Raw genomic sequence first — 19,632 nt, forward strand, 5'->3', positions numbered from 1 at the left:
ACCCATATTTTGTTAAAAAGTGCAGCTTCGGGCCAGCCCGGTGGCGCACTGGAGAGTGCGCCGTTTGGGAGTGTGGCGGGGCTCCCGCCGAGGGTTCGGATCCCATGTGGAGACCGGTTCCTGCTCACTGGCTGAGCGCAGTGCGGGCGCGACACCGAGGGTTGCGATCCCGTTACTGGTCAGTAAAAAAAAGACAAAAAGGAATAATAAAAAAAAAAAAGTACAGCTTTATGGGCAACCTACCACACAGTAAATGCAAAATGTAATGAATTAAGTCAAAAATATTTTCATTCCATGGCAAAGGAGAAAGACATTTTTATTGTTTTAATAATAAAAGATATAAAAATGGGTTTACAGAAATTTATCTTTTGCAGAAAAACCAGCTTGAACTCATCTATACTTCAAACGAGGTTTACTGTACACATGACATAGTGACGTTAGATGGCACCACTGCACTGGTATCTTTTCCTAATCTTAGCAGCTGCACACACAATTAATTCTCATTAACATCAGTTACACTTGTGCTACTCAAACGTGGTCCATACACTGGCTGCCTGTCTGTGAACTGCTTGGTCTGCAAGATCAGCTCGCATCAGAATGTAAACGGACTAGGTCATTAAGCACACTGTTTAGCCCAACTGACATTTTTTCCTCCGTAGAAAGACTTTCTCGAGGAAGGAAGCAGTGTTCACTGATATCCTGGCTCAAGCTCCTTATCTCACTGTGGACCTGCTCTGCTGTGCACTAATCACCACCCAGCAAAGACATTTTTTGTTAAAAGCCCTTAATATAAAAGTGAAGGCTTCCCTTCTTGCATTCCTCTCTTAATACCTGCTGCTGCTGTGTTGTCTAAGTTCAGAACCTGCTAGAAGACACAGCGTTTTAATTTGGCCTCAGGTTGCATGAGCTTGTTTCTGAAGGTAGGGCTAACATGCATGTGAAAGGCCAGACAGCCTCTGTGCTGTTTCTGTGGTTATTCTTAGCCCTAGCAGTTTTTCATGTTGCTTGCACGTTTCAAAGTTTAAACGATTAGCTGAGGGACAGGACCGAACAAGTATGACTTCACACAGTGATTTCTAAGCACAAGCTCCTACAGGGCCATGTTGAGATCGAAAGTACAAGAGAGTGTTCTGCACAGCAGTGACATCACCAGCCTGTGCCTCTGAGCCCGAAGTGGCCATTGTAAAGTGGACAGTGCTCTGCCGCAGACGGGTTTCTGCAACTTAATGTCTAAAGGGCTGTTGTATACTCACATCTCAGTAACTCTTTCAACCACTGAAGGTGAGATTTAAACCGAGTCTGTAGCACTTGAGAGAGAGAGGCACATTTTAAGGGCTGGAAGAACAACAAACATTGGTGCATGTGTGGAGATGCCGAGTATCAAGGGCACTTCTGTCTCCTCACAGGATCCATCAGTTCTCTGCACTCAGAAAGCGGGGTGTGTTTGTCTCTCACTAGGTAAATGTTAATCCGTCGCAGGTAGTAATTATGTTTCACTCACGTTTACATCTCCTAGAACCCAGCAAGCAAGCAGCACCCATTAGTGTCCAGCATCTATTTGGTGAATTCAGAGCTGTTTACGCAAGTGCATTTACAACTTGGAATTGAAGAGTAGGAGATATAAAAATGGTAAAGGATCTCCTTCACTGCTGAAATGTGAGCTGAGTGGCGAGGAAAAACACCTGTCCCACTGCACGGTGTGTAGAGGACACTCACAGGGCCGCTTCCCCTCAGCTCTGCCGCACTCCGCACTTCAGAGCAGCCAAGTAAACACCAAGCAGCATGTCTAACTAATGATTTTTGAACTTTTAACCAAAATAAAAAAAAGATAAAAAGACATCAATTTCTTTGTAACTGCACCCTCTAGTGGCCTATTATCTATGAAAAAAATTAAGACAATCACACACAGCAGCCCCACTAGAGAACACTCTGTCCGGTGTGTCTGCCCCTCCCCCCCATACATGTAAAGTTATTTGAAAATAGTTTAAAACACAACTACAATATAACCTTGGACCAAAAAATTATCTCAAAATATAATATTTTAAACACAACTGGCCATGATATAGCTTCACCAAGCTTTTCCACGTAGACAACAGAATAGGCCTCTGGGTTTACAAAGGACATTTCCCCGACTACATTCTCAGGGAAGCTTTTCCCTGCAGAGATCTTGTAGCAAGGTTGGCTCTCTCTCGCAGAATGTTGGCCTCATCAGCTCTCTTGTGGGCCTGGGCGCTCTTTAGTAAGAAGTGGCTGATGAAAAGCTTCAAACCTTCCCGCAACATCCCCAACTTAGGGTTTTCAGATACCCTGGAAAGGAATCACATAAACATGCATCATGGATGTGCTAGTCTCTCCTGGATCTTGATTCTAGGTATGTCAACTGATGAGACATAACCCAGTTTCTTTTTAAAACAGAATTCTCAATTAAAAAATTCTTAACATATTCTATTTGTTATAAATCATTGTTAGTTTGTTATCAGGCAAGTTTTATGTTCCCTAAATCTAAAAATATTAGCTTAAAATTAAAGCAGAAACGACTAGGTTACACATGCAGTGACTGCAACAACCTTGCGTTTATAAATCACTGTTAAGTGGAAACAATCTCTGCGTCTCTGTTCCAAGTCTCCCCACAGCAAGCTGGGAACATACCTTGCAAAAATTAAACCAAGATCTTCAACTTCTGTTTCCATTAACAGCATATTTAACACTTTTCGTAAAAAGTGGACTCTGGGTTTGTCCAATTCACTGAATTCAACTACCTAAGAGTCAGGATACAGAGAAAAATAAAATTATGTTGATTTAGCCAACTTTTTCAATGATTTGTAAATATAGTTAGAGTAAAAATGAATCTCTCTCCACCCCCCAACCCACTCCTGATTTAAGAGGCTATTTCCAGTTTTAAAAAATAAATGCTGTTGGCAAAGATGTGGAGCCACTAGAATTCTTACATACTGCTGGCAGGGGCGTAAACTGGTACGACCACTGTTGAGAGCAACTTGGCAGTGGTAAGTAAAGTTTATGGGGGCGTATACCTTATGAATCAAGAATTCCAATTCTAGAATAGAAACATATACAGACATGCATCACGTAACAGAGGGGATAGGTTTTGAGAAATACGTTGTTAGGTGATTGTGTCATTGTGCGAGCATCACAGGGTGCACTTATGCACAAACTTAGATGGCACAGGCTACTACACATCCAGGCTGCAAACCTGTACAGCATATTACTGTACTGAACTGTAACACGATGGTCAGTATTTGTGTATTTAAACATATCTAAACACAGAAAAGGTACAGTAAAATACGGGATTATAATCTTATGAGACCACCTTCGTAGATCAAAATGTCACTATGTGGCACATGACTGTATTATCTTCATCCCCTAAAGTAACTGTCCCCTAATTAAAACTATATATAGACAAAGAATTTAGGAGAAACTAATTAATATATATATATATATATATCTTCTAGACGACAATCAAAAAGTCAGAAACAATTTAAGCTTCTATCAGTAAGATAAACAAATTAATAAATAAACTGAAGTACGCTTATACAAAGGGTCTTCAAAAAGTTCATGGAAAGATTCGTATTATCTTTTAAGTCTATTTTTCATGAAGTTTTTGAAGTACTCCCGTACAGTGGAATACTACTCAGAAGTAATAAAAGTGGAGAAGACAATCACGGACAACGCCACGGATGAAACTGGAGGAGGATACTGAGTGAGGTGACAGTAGACACTATTTGCAGAGAGGTAAAAGTGCGCAGAACAGCGTTCCGTGCTGGCTGTTTGTGCACAGGCACAGAGACTACAGAAGCACGCTGGAGTAAGGAGAAATGCCAAACCACAGAGCGGCCCCCTGGGAAGAGCGACGGGTAGGGCTGCGAGATGCAGGGCACCTTCAAGAACATCCCTTAAGTTCTGCAACCTGCGAGTGAGCTTCCTGCACCCTTTTTTTTCATCTGTTCCACACTGAGCTCAACGCTTGAGAGCGCGAAAGGCAAGATTTAGGGCGATGAGAAGGCAAGGCACCTTCCGAGTCCTGAGTACCCCAGTCCCCAGCATACGGTACCTCCTCGCTTCTAGCACAGTGTCCAAACCCCACAGCACACACTAAGAGATGCCAGGTCATCTCGAGCAGGTGCTCTGAGGAACAGCACAACTGGACTCACCAATATTAAAACACGGAACTGGAGCCACAGGCCGTGTAAGATAAACAAATTAATAAATAAACTGAAGTACGCTTATACAAAGGGTCTTCAAAAAGTTCATGGAAAGATTCGTATTATCTTTTAAGTCTATTTTTCATGAAGTTTTTGAAGTACTCCCGTACAGTGGAATACTACTCAGAAGTAATAAAAGTGGAGAAGACAATCACGGACAACGCCACGGATGAAACTGGAGGAGGATACTGAGTGAGGTGACAGTAGACACTATTTGCAGAGAGGTAAAAGTGCGCAGAACAGCGTTCCGTGCTGGCTGTTTGTGCACAGGCACAGAGACTACAGAAGCACGCTGGAGTAAGGAGAAATGCCAAACCACAGAGCGGCCCCCTGGGAAGAGCGACGGGTAGGGCTGCGAGCTGCAGGGCACCTTCAAGAACATCCCTTAAGTTCTGCAACCTGCGAGTGAGCTTCCTGCACCCTTTTTTTTCATCTGTTCCACACTGAGCTCAACGCTTGAGAGCGCGAAAGGCAAGATTTAGGGCGATGAGAAGGCAAGGCACCTTCCGAGTCCTGAGTACCCCAGTCCCCAGCATACGGTACCTCCTCGCTTCTAGCACAGTGTCCAAACCCCACAGCACACACTAAGAGATGCCAGGTCATCTCGAGCAGGTGCTCTGAGGAACAGCACAACTGGACTCACCAATATTAAAACACGGAACTGGAGCCACAGGCCGTCCTGAGAGCCAGGGAAGCTTCAACAGGGCCCAGAATGTGGTGGCCCTGAATTACCTCCAGAAGTTGAAGAGTTTTTAAGACACCAGGTCCTGGTGGGCCCATGTTCCGAACCTTACTGGTCCACCTCGAATCCCAGCTCCTATGTCTACGTTTCATAGTCCACACACCTGGGCACCTGCATTTCAACAGCTCTGAGGTGACATGTAAGACCCAAAACATGGTGCGGGAGAGGAGAGCCCACAGCTTTAGGACATCTTACATCCAATGAGCAAACGTGAAAAGCCAGCTCCCAGCCTCTGGAAGGAGATCAGTCCCCGCTTCACTGCAGCCATCTCCCAATTTAAATGACTGACTCAGGATTTTATAATCAGGACCAGCACATTAACCTCAGACCCCAAAACAGATTCACTTAGATTAGCAAAAAAATCCCAACTGTGCCTTGATTTACTACATAAGTTTACACTGAACGTTAAACTGGCTGTTTTCTGTGATGGCCAGGATAATGAAGACTCCTTTCCGGTAAATCATAATCTGAGGGAATGCACTGTTTTAAAATATCAAGTATAAGCAATTACACTATCATTTTCACTGCTTTAAGCAATTTCGAACATTACACAAACCTTTAAGATGGAAAGTGGAAGTGACTTGGTCTTCAACAAGTGGGCCACCAGGTGCACCAAATTAGAGAGCTGAGCAGCAGGCAGGTTTTCTAAGTCCCGGTACTTGTCCCACACGCTGAACTGGAAAGTCATCTGATGTGACAGTCAAAACGATGAAAAGTTAAAATGCAACAAACCATTCGACTAAATCACTGAGACTGTAACCTAAAGCTAGTCTTTCTCGTTCACTGACTTGTGATATTCTAAAAATCATGACATTCAGGAGCAGCTACACTGTCCTTTTCTCTAGACAGCAGTTTAGAACACTCCACAGTAACCTCTCTCTGCTGACATTTTCTTACTCAAATCAGCGATGTCAACGTTCACACTTTGCAGAAAGGGCACTGCTGACAAGTTACATGAGAAGAGACTGGTGTGTTATGGAACCAGAGGGGCTCCAGGCAGCCCGGCCACACACCTGCACCTGTGACAGGAAAAGGCAACACGAGGACGCTCTGGACCCTCGTCACCCCCTCTGGTTGTATCTCGTCTCCCAGTGAAGGGTGGACCACGTGACAGGGGCCACGGTGGACTCATTTTTAGGTGTGTTGAACTGAATGTTCACAGAATGTTCTGGTGGCCGCCTCACTAAGTTACCTGAAATCTCCTTTCATATTCACAAAGTTTGGTAGCCAAGAACGCATAGAAAGGATTGTAGGTTTTCTCCTGAAGGCAGCAATCCATGAGAACGTGAACGATTTCTCTCTCCTGCTGGTCCTTAAGTCCAAGCCTATAAAACAGAAATAGCAATGATTAGTACATCACCCACCTTCCAAGGTTTTCACAGCTGAAATCTCTCAAAGGAACACATTCCCGTCTGGACGAGTTTGGCTAAAAGTGAGCAAGGCAGAGGAGGTGGTGGCAGCATAGACTTGAGTCACAGCCTGGTCCTGTCCCTGACTTCTCTGGGCCTTAGTTTCAAATTGTGGGAGGAGACAACCTGATCTACAAGTTCTGTGCCAGCTATGAAAGCCTGTGACTGGTGCCTGACTGGCAATAAAAAGGACTGAACTGTATTCTTACTACGGCAATGACTTTACTTTTTCATTTTTAAAACTTAAGGTACAACTTATACACAGTAAAATCCATCCTTTTCAGTGTAGTCCTGGGAGTGTGGACAAGCCTATGTAGACAGTTCATCCCCTCCAAGCACCAGTGCGGCCTTCCCTCAACACGCAGGCCACTGCTGATCTGCTGTCCATCCCTCTCGTTTTGCCTCTGCCAGACTGTCATATGAACAGAGCCACAAAGCTGGCAGCCACCTAGGTCTGGCTTCCTATACTCGTCAGAATACGCCCAAGATCACCCCACGCTGAGTGGGTCTCAGCAGCTTGTCCCTCTCCTACATTGAGTAGTAAGTAGCCCATCATTTGGGTTTGGACGTCCCACCGCTGGCCTATCCTTTCCCCAGCTAAGGGGCATGTGGGTTGTTTTCAGTTTTTGTGATTACCAATAACTGCCTGCCTGTGAAGGAGACAGACGTGAACACTGCCGAGCTTGAACACTCCTGAGCTGCCGCGGCTCTGCACAAAAGCACACACTGGGAGATGTGGGGGACAGCAGCAGCTCCACCGCAAAAGCAAGACCCACCCAGACCCCACACATGTGACTCGCAGCTCCAGCTACGGGCATGTGGTCAACTAGACAACCAATTCAGTTTTGGCTGCATTTATATCAATTCATGTTGCTTAAAAGTTCAGAATCGCAGATAATAATTATGAGGAATAAAAATGGGAAAACATTATTGTTTAATAAACAGAGTTTGGTAGACTAAATTTTGCAGAATATGAAGTCAACCAGGGGAAAAATAAGAGTCCTCCCAGAACAAAGGATAAAGCAGACCCTCTGACTAGAGAACATGAGCTCTCCTCAAACGGAGCCCTTTTAAAATCAAAGTGTAACTAGGAAATGAAGATACACTAAAAAAAAAAAAAAAAAAAAAAAAAAAAAAAAAAAAAAAAAAAAAAAAAAAGAAAAGCTACAGAAAGAAAAAGAAAGCTTAGGATTTCACTTCAACAAGGTACTCTGGTTTAGAAAATAAAACCCCAAATTATCAGAATCCTTAAATGACCCGTCTTCCCCCGTATTTCATTCTGAGTTTGAATCAAATGCAGGAAAATGAACTAATATTAAGTTTTTTAGAAGTACTTTGTGAAAGTTCACAGGCATTTTCTAAATCTTATTACAACTAGTTATAGAAACTATACTAAAAAGTTTTAAATTACGGATTAGAAGGATAACTTTAATGTGAAGATTTACAGATTTTCAAGCAATTCATGATAAACAATGGCCACTAAGAATTATTAGCTGGTTAACTAATACTTTCAGTCAAAACCCTCAAATCTTTACATGTCATAAAATATTCTAATGAGGAACCACTAGTGGCCATCAGTAGGAACCTCTGGAAAGCCGACCCAGGGACGTCTGGACCCAACAGGAGGAGGGGGAGTGATGGGGAAAGCCCCCGGCTGTTCCCAGCAGCACCTGACTTAATCATCTAAAACTTGAAAATCAAACCAACTTATTTCTTTTACAACATCTCATTAAACAACAGGTCAACATGTTCACACAAATGCTTACTTTAGAAGCTTTTCAAAAGCATCCAGAAAATCTTCACTCGTCATTATTGTACAGAATATGTTTCTCCTGACGTCAGTGTTCATTCTCTGCTTCCGGGCAAGTTCCAGTATCTTTGAGCTACCCTGAAAAGAGGAACAATTAATGCACAGATCACACAAATATTCCAATCAAAGTTGTTTCCTGAACAATTCTATACCATGCTTTTGCTTATCTTAAATATAATTGGAAATCACATGTGAATATATGTAAGTGTCAAACATTTATTCTTGGGCAACCCTCCCAAAGGAAAAACTTGTCAGTGGAGGGAAAAACTGCTTGGTTTGGGAGACTTCTCAGTGGTGGTACAATTTCAGTCTCAGCAGCAATGAAATCACACACAGGAGCCCTGGCCACCAAGTGTGATGTGGGGTCTGGGGACAGGAGAGGACCTCTGGGAATGGAGGAATCTGGATAAAGTGCAGCCTCTAGTTAGTAACAAACACAGAGAAGGGTCGGGGTCGTCACAATCTGAAACCCACGGACCTGGGACAGGACAGGACCTCAGGGAATGGGGGATCTGGATACAGTGCAGCCTCTAGTTAGTGACCAACACAGAGAAGGGTCGGGGTCGTCACAATCTGAAACTCACGGACCTGGGACAGGACGGGACCTCGGAATGGGGGATCTGGATACAGCGCAACCTCTAGTTAGTGACCAACACAGAGAAGGGTCGGGGTCGTCACAATCTGAAAGCCACGGACCTGGGACAGGACAGGACCTCAGGGAATGGGGGATCTGGATACAGTGCAGCCTCTAGTTAGTGACCAACACAGAGAAGGGTCGGGGTCGTCACAATCTGAAAGCCACGGACCTGGGACAGGACAGGACCTCAGGGAATGGGGGATCTGGATACAGTGCAGCCTCTAGTTAGTGACCAACACAGAGAAGGGTCGGGGTTGTCACAATCTGAAATCCATGGCCCAAAGACTGCACCCACGCACAGAGACAGCAGACGTCCAGTTGTGAGAATGGGCTTCTGCAAGACGACTGTTTGGGTTTTTATATGTCCCCCCCACCATTCCACTCAACTTTTACAGCTTTTGTGTGATGCGGTTTGGAACTTAAAAAAATCCTTTAAAGAGAAACAACAGAAACTGAATTAAATTATATCACAACATAACTGCAATTTCAATAAGGCCTCCAAATAAACCTATGCCATACCTTTCAATAACCCCTCATGAATAATAAAGGAGCTACTCTAGGTAAAGCCCTAACCAGCCATTGTGGCGGCATCCACAGTCTGGCAGCCGCCAGCACAGGGGTCTCCATACCGTCCCGGAAAGCTGCCTCTGCAAGAGGGTGCGATGACTGTTGTCAATCATCGGGGCCCCACTCCACGCAGACCCCACAATCCACCAGCGACCAGTCTGCTCAGCATTCAAGACGCTGTCCCAGGAGACACGGAGCTGAGTCTCTGAACCCGAGCCAGTGTTGCGAACCTGATTTAAAGAAAAGTTCCAGTGAAATGCTTTTAATTGGTGCATATCCTGTACTTCCATCACTCTCAGCTTTTCTGTTTTTGACAATGGCATTCTTGGCACATGCATACTGTGATGATTCACTGACAACCAGGATAGTTAACCTGTTTGGAATAATGCCAAAATTAGTGGCAAATTCATAGTATTTTGTGTTTTAGGTCTGTGGGTCTATCACCCCAAACAACACTGTCCAGACAATGTTGTCACGACAGGGGAGAGAGACTGAATTGCCTCAGACTCAGTGGCAGGTGACACGTGACCAGGAGGAGCCTGGGCTTTGCAGTCAGCCACATTCAGAATCACCCTGACTGGTGAGGATGGCGGGTCTCAGGCCCGTCTGCATCAGAAACACCCACACTTAAACAAGGAGCCCAACCCTGAGTCCCCCTCGAACCATTCTCATTTCCTTGGTCCAGGTGGGGCCCTGGCCTTCTTTGACAGCATCAGATGATCCTATCAGGCAGTTTGAGTTTAGTGCCTCAGGCCAAGTGCAGGAGATTCTCAGCTGACACGGATCTTCTCGCACTTGGACATCCTGCGACAGCACCCAGGCCACTCGGAGGAGGCAGGACAGATACCACAAGCAGCTTCCCTTCTGTACCTTAACAGACGTGGCACCTGACCTGATGTTCATGATGGGCTCACGCTGACGTGGAAGCTTAGAACACATGAGAATTGAAGGTTGCTTACGAGAGCCCTCTGCAGCTTCCTCAGTTTCTCCACGGGCTCAGGGTCATAGCCCGGAATTTTGCGCATGTCATTGTTCTTCAGCGCCAACATTGTCTCCAGCATAAACCGAACCTTCAAGAAAACCAGAAAACACCCATCATTTCAAACAGTCTGAACAACCGCTCATTCAACCTGGCAATAAACACATCACACAAGGTCACCACCGCTGCTGGTCAATAATCAGAATGGTCTTCAGGTAGAGACAGTCTACACTAACTTCCACATCTCACCCAGGGCCATGCGCAGGGCCTTGCTCTCCCCCTCTGCACACGCCTCTTGACCTCATGTGCGTGCCGCCCCCTCCACACTGCCCAGCCACCAATCTGGAAACCATGTCTCCCTCTAGGGTCCTATTCCCACCCCACGCCACTCTCACTGACCTGAGCTCTTACATGTCCTCTCGTGTCCCCTGCATTCTCAACCTCTCCCCCACCAACAGCCTGTTCATCTTTTTTAACATTTAAATTGGAAATACTGTCACAAAGAAAAGCTGCAAGAACAGTACAAAGAACTCCCACATACCCTTCTCAGATTTCCCCAAATGTTATCTTTTTATCCAGATGTGATTCACATACCATATAATCCACCCACTTAAAATGTACAATTAGGTGGTTTTTGTATATTCAGAGTTGTGCAACTATCACCACAATCAATTTTAGAACTTTCTTGTGACCCAAAAGAGAAACTCCAAACCCATTAACGGCCACTCCCCATTTCCCACCAGCCCTAGGCAGCCACTAGTCTATTCCTGCCTCTGTCAACTTTATGTTTTAAGCCATCGGTTTAAGCACAACTTGTCGCTCCCATCCCGTCCTCCACCGCCCTCTCCTCCTTGCAGACACGCTTCTCTGGAACCCTTCAGGATAACTGTTTGATAATTGGGACTGCTATCAGAACCCACCTCAAAATGAAAATCCAGTCCTCATCTCTTCTGCCCTTACTTAGCACCCCGTGGGGAGAAAAACCCCTCCCCGGTACACGTGGGGCCCTGGCCTCTGCTGTTTTCTTCCTCCCGTCCTCCCTCCTGATGACAGCCGCTCTCGCCTGCCAGCGATTCCTCCCCCAGCAGGTGAGTGTCGTTGCAGCCAACCCTCAGGGTCTGCTTCGTGTCCCACTCTGCAGCAGGCAATGCCACCCACTTCCACGAAGGTGACCCCGAATCCCTCCCAGGCCCCACCTCTTCACAGATAACCCAGGTGCTTTCATTTCAGTATTTCAAAAACCAAGCCGTTTTCCTGTCCATGTCTGTCTCTCCTCCTGCACGTCCTGCTGTTCACCTGAAGGGAGACCCCTGACCCCTCTGTTCCTTTACTTCCACTCCACACTAAGTCTGGTCACTTCTAACTCCTAAATCCACACCCACTACCACTATGCTAACGTTGGCCACTGCGGCCTCCCCCAGATTCCTATTCTCAGAGTAGATCCTCCTAACTCTGACCACCTTCCCTCTCTTTTCCACATTAGAGCCAAAGTGATCACTAAAACAAAAACTTCAACCTGTCAGTTACCTGCTTAGAACTCTTCAGATGCCTCTAGGATAAAATTCCAATTCCCGTGATGGTTTACAAGGGCCCCTGACCCCTGGATTCTGCCCCTTTCTCCTGTGATGGTCCCCCTTCAGACTCTCCACCCTTAACCCTTTTCTTGTTCCCTAAATAAGCTGCACTCTTCCTTCCCCAAGGGGTTCTCACATGCTGTTCTTTGCTGCTATCATCAGAACAGCAAACGAGGTAGGAGCTATGATCAGCCTTTTTACAGATGAGGAAACTGAGGCCTGGACCACTCAGGCTTTGCTGCTGTCTGTGGCAGAGCCAGAAGCCTGTGCCTCGCTAGTCCAGGAGCCCCTGCCATGTGGCCTCCTCAGGAAGCATTTTTTGAATAGATGGATGTTAAATAAATTGAATTTTAAATTCACAAAATATTTATCTGAGTTCTTAGTAAAGAAACAAGGTTCCGTTCACACGTTAAAGATAAAGCCATGAAACTAGATAAGGCAGAATAGAAACCATTAGGAATGAAGTATAGTATTTACCCCAAATGCTTATGTTTAAGGTCTGCTCAGTGTGAGCTTTTAGGCACTTGGGAAGCAGGTCAAGTGACGCACTCGTACCCTGGTCTGGTCTTGAAACCTGCTGCCTGCCCCACTGGCTTTGGTCTGGGCTTCAGTGATGAGCTCCTTAAGAGACAAAGCATCGTCTTTTCTCAGTGAAAAGCCCACGTTTTTCAGCATTAACAGGATCAGTTCAATATCCTTTTCTGTGAAAGTTCCAATAAGTTTTTTCAAAACATCAAAGATGAGGAGAGACTGCACCACGTGGAAGTTGTACAAATGGGCAAGGATGGTGGCCAGGTTGTCGCATTCCTTCCCTTCACTGCCAGTTCTATAGACGTCCTCGAACCTCCGCACCACGGCCTCCAGGAAGTGAGCCCCTACCTGGCCGAAGACAGCAGAAGATCATCATTACATTGTTCTTAGGGACCCTGCTTCACCTTCAACAAACACAGCTGGCACCTGAGATGTCCACAAGGCAGGATGTGAACTCCAACAGGGTATACACCTTGACAGCTCAGTGTGACTGCACCGTGCCTTACGATGACGAGTGCTAAACAGTAAGTGGCAACGTACAGCAACTCGCCATGGCGCTCACACCTGTACTGTATGGTACACTCTTTTCTTTAAAATCAACAACAAAGTGGTACTTTTTTTGACTCGCAGCCATTCTAGTTCCTAGGAAAAATAAAATTGTTAGAACTGTCAAAAACACGCCTGTGTCTCTAAAAATGTTCTACTACCTAACAGCACTCATTTCTTGAAAGACTTTTTCCAGATATTTATTCCAAGTTAATTTCTTAGAAGGAAGCAGTGCAAGTGATCTTGAAAGTAGAAAAATAAAAACACACATTCTCCAGTAATACCCGGGGCTGCCAAACAGCCTTTACATGTAACGATCACTGCATGGGCAGAGGTGGAAGGGATGAGGGGCCTCTGCTTCCCGGGTGAGTGTCTGTATTTAAAAGCAGTATGTGAACACATCTGCTCGGCCCAGCCAGAGATCCTTGGGTACTCTGTGGTCCTGATGCCACCTGTTCTGTTCTTTAGGGGCCAACAGGTAAACCAGCTGCTACACTTGAGGGGACTGCCCTGGGGCCAGGACTACAGTGCTCTGGTTAAGCTAAGTGAGGCCACTAGGGGAACCTTCTTTTTGCCATTCTGGTATATTCTATTCCAGATCTGAGGGGACTGCCCTGGGGCCAGGACTACAGTGCTCTGGTGAAGCTAAGTGAGGCCACTAGGGGAACCTTCTTTTTGCCATTCTGGTATATTCTATTCCAGATTCTGTAAGTGTGTACTACGGAATAAGGAAGACCTGGATTTATATCTGTGTGGATTTAAAAACACCTGTTTTTTCACTCTCTAACACTGAGATGATGAAACTTGAAGGCAGAAATGGTAGCTATCATTATCGATCTTGCTGATATTACTATGATGTCAGCATTTTCTTTCAAATCGCAGCTCAAGTTGAGACTGGAGGGAGAAGGCAGGAGGGGGCTTGGTGGTGACAAAGAGTGATGCCAACAGCAGCTGTAAGGGCTGGCACCAGAGTCACCCCGGAACAGCACTGGCAGGGGGCAGCCCGCCAGTGAATGTGACTCCCAAGTTTTTCATCTGGGTAACCAAGAAATGTGTGAGGAGCAGCAGGTGAGGAGGGCTGGGTAAGGCCAGTTTGAGACTCCAGCTTCAACTGTGGGACACGTGGCAGGGATGGAGGCAGACCTATGGGTAGCAGTGGAGATCATGGCAAGGCTAAGAGCTGGGGGTAGAGTGTGACTGGTGGGAAAGTGCGCACATGTCACTGCTGGGTTGCAAAGAAACAAGTGCTAGGAGATTCCAGAGAAAGGTGACAGATTGGCAGGAGGCAAAGTGACTTCAGGAAGGCTAACACTGACAGATGGGAGACGCTCTAGCTTCAAAGGCCTGAGACTTAATAAATTTAACCTATAAACTCCCAATTCACTGAAGATAAACCTGAAGAATAAACTCTCCTATTATGACGACAATTTTATATTCAACTACAGTTGAGGAAAAGAAGTTAGAATTCTGCAGACGTCAAGAAAAATTCAGGCACAAAATATATTCAGGTAGGTTTTCTATCATTCAAGTAGAATTATTTAATTACATCAAAATTTGTCAAAATTTTAAATTTGAAATTCCATTTAATGTCTTCAAAATAAAACAGCATAACATTTAAAAAATACACAGAATTCATGTTGCTAAAGTTATTTAAGCATATACATTAATTCTGATATAGGAATTTTAACACAACTCTGCACAGATCTGATTTTTTATTTTTAAACAACTTACAGAAGCAATTCAGCAGCTGACACTACAGTCTTTAAGATGTTTTTTTCCTTCCATGAATTTCTGAAGATGTTTTTCTCAGTACAGCACTGAAAGAAGTTTAATGGGACCAGCATCCTGAGAGCTCATCACACTCTGGCAGGGTTTTAGTGGATGTCATTAGCTAAAGTACCATAATGACTTCCCCTTGGAACAAGTCATTTCATTGTCCTTCGTGCTATTAGTGAAGGTTTAAATGGGAAGTAGGAACAATCATCTCATGTTTCCAAATCAAGTAGATTCCTGATGTGCCATGGGTGGTCAGGGTCTATAGCTTAGACTATAACTCACTGAAGTACTGTCTGTACTAAAATCATTTTGATTATTAAGTCTGCTGAAGTACACCGGTATGATCTGGAGGACGGGAATGTGCTACAGAGGCCACAGAAGGGCACTGAGTTATGGAAATCACAGGGTACTAGGAACAGCGTCCGGGGACTCCATCACACTTTGTAATGACAAGAAAGTGGACTCGCACATTCACATGTGGGGATGAGTATAGCTCTTAGAAATAAAAAAATTACTTCAAAAGAGCAATTCCCAAAGGAGCTGGTGCAGAGTTGCCACAGGAGAGGTTATCTAGGTAGTGGAGAAGAGAGTCCTGCCACCCAGAAGACCCAGGGCCTGTACCAGTCTCTCGTCTGCCTCAGCTTCTCAATGTCCAGTAGGTCCTAAAGTCTCCATCTCTCAAAAAATTGCCACAGTGTGACTACTGCCAGCTGAGGTTCAGAAGATCACTGAGGAATACCAGTGACACTTGCAGTGGGGCAAACAGCCAGCTGGGAAAAAGTCAGAGGAAAGGAGAATCTCAACACGAAGATCTCCTTCTGTATTGTTAAGAAGTTAAAAACCAACGTTCGATGCTCACATACTATGGGCCAGCCTCTTCTCTATGACTATTACACACAGCAACTCGTTAACCTCAGCAACTCAACGGAGGAAGATGCCGAGGCATGAGGCCACCCAGGGTGACACAGCTGGACATGGCAGAGCGTGTTCTGCACCTGGGCAGTGTCTCACCACAGAACCACTAGGAAAAGGGAGGCTAACTCATTTTGGCAAGTTTGCGCATTTTAAATCAAGCCCTAGACAGTTCCATTCTAAAAGACTCCAAATAATTTTTAAGACTACAATCGAGAGAGAAAATAACATAAGAATGAGATGAATGGGAGCAGCACTGCGGTAGGAAGTGCACTGCTTAGGAGCGCAGAGAACAAGCTCCGCGTCCTCTGAACAAGCCTGCGATCGCGGGAACACCATGTAACCCTGCCGCGGCTTCGTCAGCTGCATTTAAAAAATGGGTTTAAGTACGTATCTGCGCTCCTTATCTCACTCGGTACTGTGAGCATCAAATGTAATGCAGACAAGCAAGCAAACACAGGCCAGGAAATCAGACTTTTAGGGATGCTTTGCTGCTGCAGCCTATTTTTAATAGCCTATTTTACAGCTATCAGGCAAAAAACTAAGAAAATCACCACCAAGAGACTGTAGCATTGAACGATCCAAACAGGTGAACACATTCTTCTCGTGAATACATCACCTGGAAAGTTAAGCCGCATTCACTTAGTCATCCAGTCATTCCCCTGCTTCAGTATAAGCTCATTTAATCAGAATGATTTATTTCCTTAAACATACCTGAGACCAGCTACACTGAGGGAACTGCAATACTGACTGGGAAGGCTGTGTGTTTACTCTAGTAGGTGAGAGGACGGACCAGAAGATGGTGGCGACTGTGGAAGCAGAGTTGTCACCCAACAAAGCCTCCCTGACCTGAACTGCCAGAAGGTTGCTGGGTCAGGAGGAAGCTCACAAATGGGGGTGGGGGGGAGGCAAACCTTTACTCAGACCTGTCAGGTACCACGATTGATGTGCACTGTCCTGTTTAACCCTGACCACGGCCCCTCGAGGTGGCTGCCAGAGTCCAACTTCACAGACCAAGAAACGGGCACAGAAACGGCACGAGGGCTCCCTGGACGTCACCCAGGCAGCTCCTGCACATCTCCTCACTCAACCCTTATGAAAAATAACCTCCCACCAATACAAATACCTTGGTAGGGAAACCATACCAACCATTATCTTCCCAACACCCAGAGTAAGTCAGTGTGAAAGTGGGAACACAAAGAAAACGAAGGCAAGTCAGAGACAGCAGTCCAGAAGGAAAACAAACATGAAGACATGTCAGGAGGCACAGAACAAAAGGCAGAGTTGGGTGGAATCAAGTATTTACCAAATGCTGTTTAGAATCACAAGATATAGACCATGGGGTATCACTAGGAATCAAAAGGAATCAACACAAGAAAACGACCTATACCACACTGTTACCGTGAAAGTGACCACCCTTGTGCACTACTGACGCCTGGAAGAAAGGTGCCACCCTACCTCAATTCCCACCGTGTGGTGCAGGATGCTGACTAAGAGAACATGGAAAAGGAATCAACCAAGAAAACGACCTATACCACACTGTTACCGTGAAAGTGACCACCCTTGTGCACTACTGACGCCTGGAGGAAAGGTGCCACCCTACCTCAATTCCCACCGTGTGGTGCAGGATGCTGACTAAGAGAACATGCTCCATCATCAGCCTGCTGGGCATAGCCGTGTCAGAAACACAGGCGCCCAGCAGGGCAGCGGTCAGAGTGTCATTCATGTCCTTCCTGCTGTGGGTCATGTACAGCTCCTCCAGCTGTCCACTGATGGACGCCATGTTTGGTTCACTCAACCTGCAGAGAGTTGTAGACATAGAGAGCAATAATGCTTCAAAATAGGAATTATTTTTCAGTGCAATTAAAAAAAAAAAGTCATCAACGCTACCAATATACCTTACGTTATGCACACTTTTGACCCATGAACAATTCTTGTCTTGCCTCAGTAACCCAGCACGTATCGTTCAAAACCATGTATACTTTGGAATCCTGAAATAACATAATTGTTGTCTTTACAGCTGAAATGTAGCCACAGTGAAGCATACGCTGGATGCTCTTTATGTCTACAGAAGCTTACGTGACAATACTCCACGTATCCTGATCTAACATCCTCAGAGGCAGGGACCATCTTTGAGTGTGTTGTTAGGAAAAATGCTAACTTTCCATTTCATAGGTGGCACAAAAATCCCCAGTTGCTAACACCGAGAAAAGGTGGCTCCGTTTGAATGGTAAGAGGGGGGACTATATGTGTACACGGAAGTTTACTCGGTGTGCACCTGAGCTAAAGCGGAACAGAACACTAGAACAGCGTGTGATGGCAGAACTCCCAGGTACTCCATGAAAACAGTGTCTGGGTTTTAGTTAAAAAAAAAAAAACTGGGTGTGTGTGTGGGTGTGTGTGTGTGTAAACATCATCATGGATCCTGGGCACCTAAGTGACAGACTTTAAGGAGACAAACATTTGTAAGGCATGATCCTTACTGTTAAGAGTTTTAACTCAGTTGGAGAAGGCATATTTACATGCACAGAAGCTGCCACTGAGACATGTTACTTCAGATTGTGTGTCAACTATACCTCAATAGGTTGTGAAAGAAAACTCAGGAACAGTGAGAAAATAACATCCTAAGAGAGGAACTGGCAGCATTTAGAGATTGCCCACAGGTGCTAGGTGCTAAGGCATCAAGAACAGAAATGAAGTTTCACGTGCTTGAAACGGGAAAAAGATTCCCAGAGATGCTTGGTGTTTAATAAACAGTGAGAAAACGAGGAAAGGCCTCGCAGGCAGAAGGGATAATATATTTAGAGGCAGCATGCTGAAACACAAGCAGTTCCACCTCTGGCTGCTCTCAAGCTGCGTGACAGGGGCGCCCAGACGAAATGGGCTGAGGGTCAGCCCGCGAAGGCCTGACTGCATCTTCACTCTGGAGACTGCTGTGAACTAGCCTTGCACTGCGGGAAACGCGCTCTAGCAGCAGTTGGGCGGCAAAGGAAGCAGGGCGAGGGCGGCGGCGAGTCGGGGTGCTGCAGCTGTGACGTGCCGCCCACACGAAAGAGGCCCCGACAAAGGGACGGTGGCGTCGGAAGTCAGGTCTGGAGACCTGGGACTGCCCTCTGAGAACGAAGGTGTGCTCCGAGAACAGCCGGCGGAGCGCCGCTAAGCCCCTGCGGTAAGAGGTCTCCTAGACGTGTGTTCCGCTCCCTTTCTATTATGGAAAGTTGGACACAAGACAGAACAACGTGACCAGCCCGACCCACCCACAAGCAGCGCCCGCAGTGCTCGGGCGTGGGCGCGCTGCCCCGAGGCGGGGCCCCTACCTGGGCCGCCGCGTCACCTCCCTCCGCGTCTCCGCGCTTCTCTTCCGCAAAGCGCACTCTCTTGTCCCGCCTCTTCTCCTGCGCTCCGCCTCTGTCTGCGCCCGCCTGCTGCCCTTCACCCCCATCCTCCTCGTCCTCGCTCCGGTCCTCGGAGTCGCTCTCGGAGGCGCTCTCGGGGGGAGTCCGTCCGGCCTGCTCCTCGTCCTCCTCCCCGCCGCTGCTCTCGTACACGCCGCTCCCTCGCCCCCTGTCCAGGGCCCGCAGGACGTAGTCCAGCCCGTCGCGCGCAAAGCTGAGCGGCAGGCGGTGGCCGTCGCCCTTCCCGTAGCGCCTGTGCAGGCCGAGGCCGCGCTCCAGCCTCCGGATCTCTCGGTCCTCCTCCTCGTTGGCCGCTAGGAGCGCACGTTTGCGGGCGGCGGCGCTGGCGGCGCTGGCGGCAGCGGCGGGTCTGGTCTTCCCCGGGGAGGCCTTGGCCGGGGGGCCCGTGACCTGGGCCGGGGGGGCCTTGACCTGGGCCGAAGGGCCCGTGACCTGGGCCGGGGGGGCCGTGGTCGGCCGCGGCTCTTCGGGAGGCGGAGGGTCCCGGCGGGCGCTGTCCCTCTCCTCGTCCGC

At 46.7% G+C, this 19,632-nt stretch overlaps 1 protein-coding gene across 1 annotated transcript in view; it reads right to left on the bottom strand.

The window, feature by feature from the left end:
* Positions 1-309: 309 nt before the first annotated feature.
* LOC103608933 (nucleolar MIF4G domain-containing protein 1-like) overlaps positions 310-19,632 on the bottom strand; it is a 23,712-nt gene continuing 4,389 nt past the window's right edge. Inside the window, exons 5-12 of the mRNA XM_008593322.1 lie at positions 12,494-12,817; positions 10,345-10,455; positions 9,448-9,615; positions 8,138-8,259; positions 6,155-6,287; positions 5,519-5,650; positions 2,650-2,759; positions 310-2,307 (exon numbers count right to left, since the gene is read on the bottom strand). Coding sequence (XP_008591544.1) covers positions 2,133-2,307; positions 2,650-2,759; positions 5,519-5,650; positions 6,155-6,287; positions 8,138-8,259; positions 9,448-9,615; positions 10,345-10,455; positions 12,494-12,817 — 1,275 coding nt within the window. The 3' untranslated portion in view covers positions 310-2,132. The remainder of the gene's footprint in view (positions 2,308-2,649; positions 2,760-5,518; positions 5,651-6,154; positions 6,288-8,137; positions 8,260-9,447; positions 9,616-10,344; positions 10,456-12,493; positions 12,818-19,632) is intronic.

Source organism: Galeopterus variegatus, unplaced genomic scaffold, assembly GCF_000696425.1.
Source record: "Galeopterus variegatus unplaced genomic scaffold, G_variegatus-3.0.2 Scaffold8991, whole genome shotgun sequence".
Classification (NCBI taxonomy): domain Eukaryota; kingdom Metazoa; phylum Chordata; class Mammalia; order Dermoptera; family Cynocephalidae; genus Galeopterus; species Galeopterus variegatus.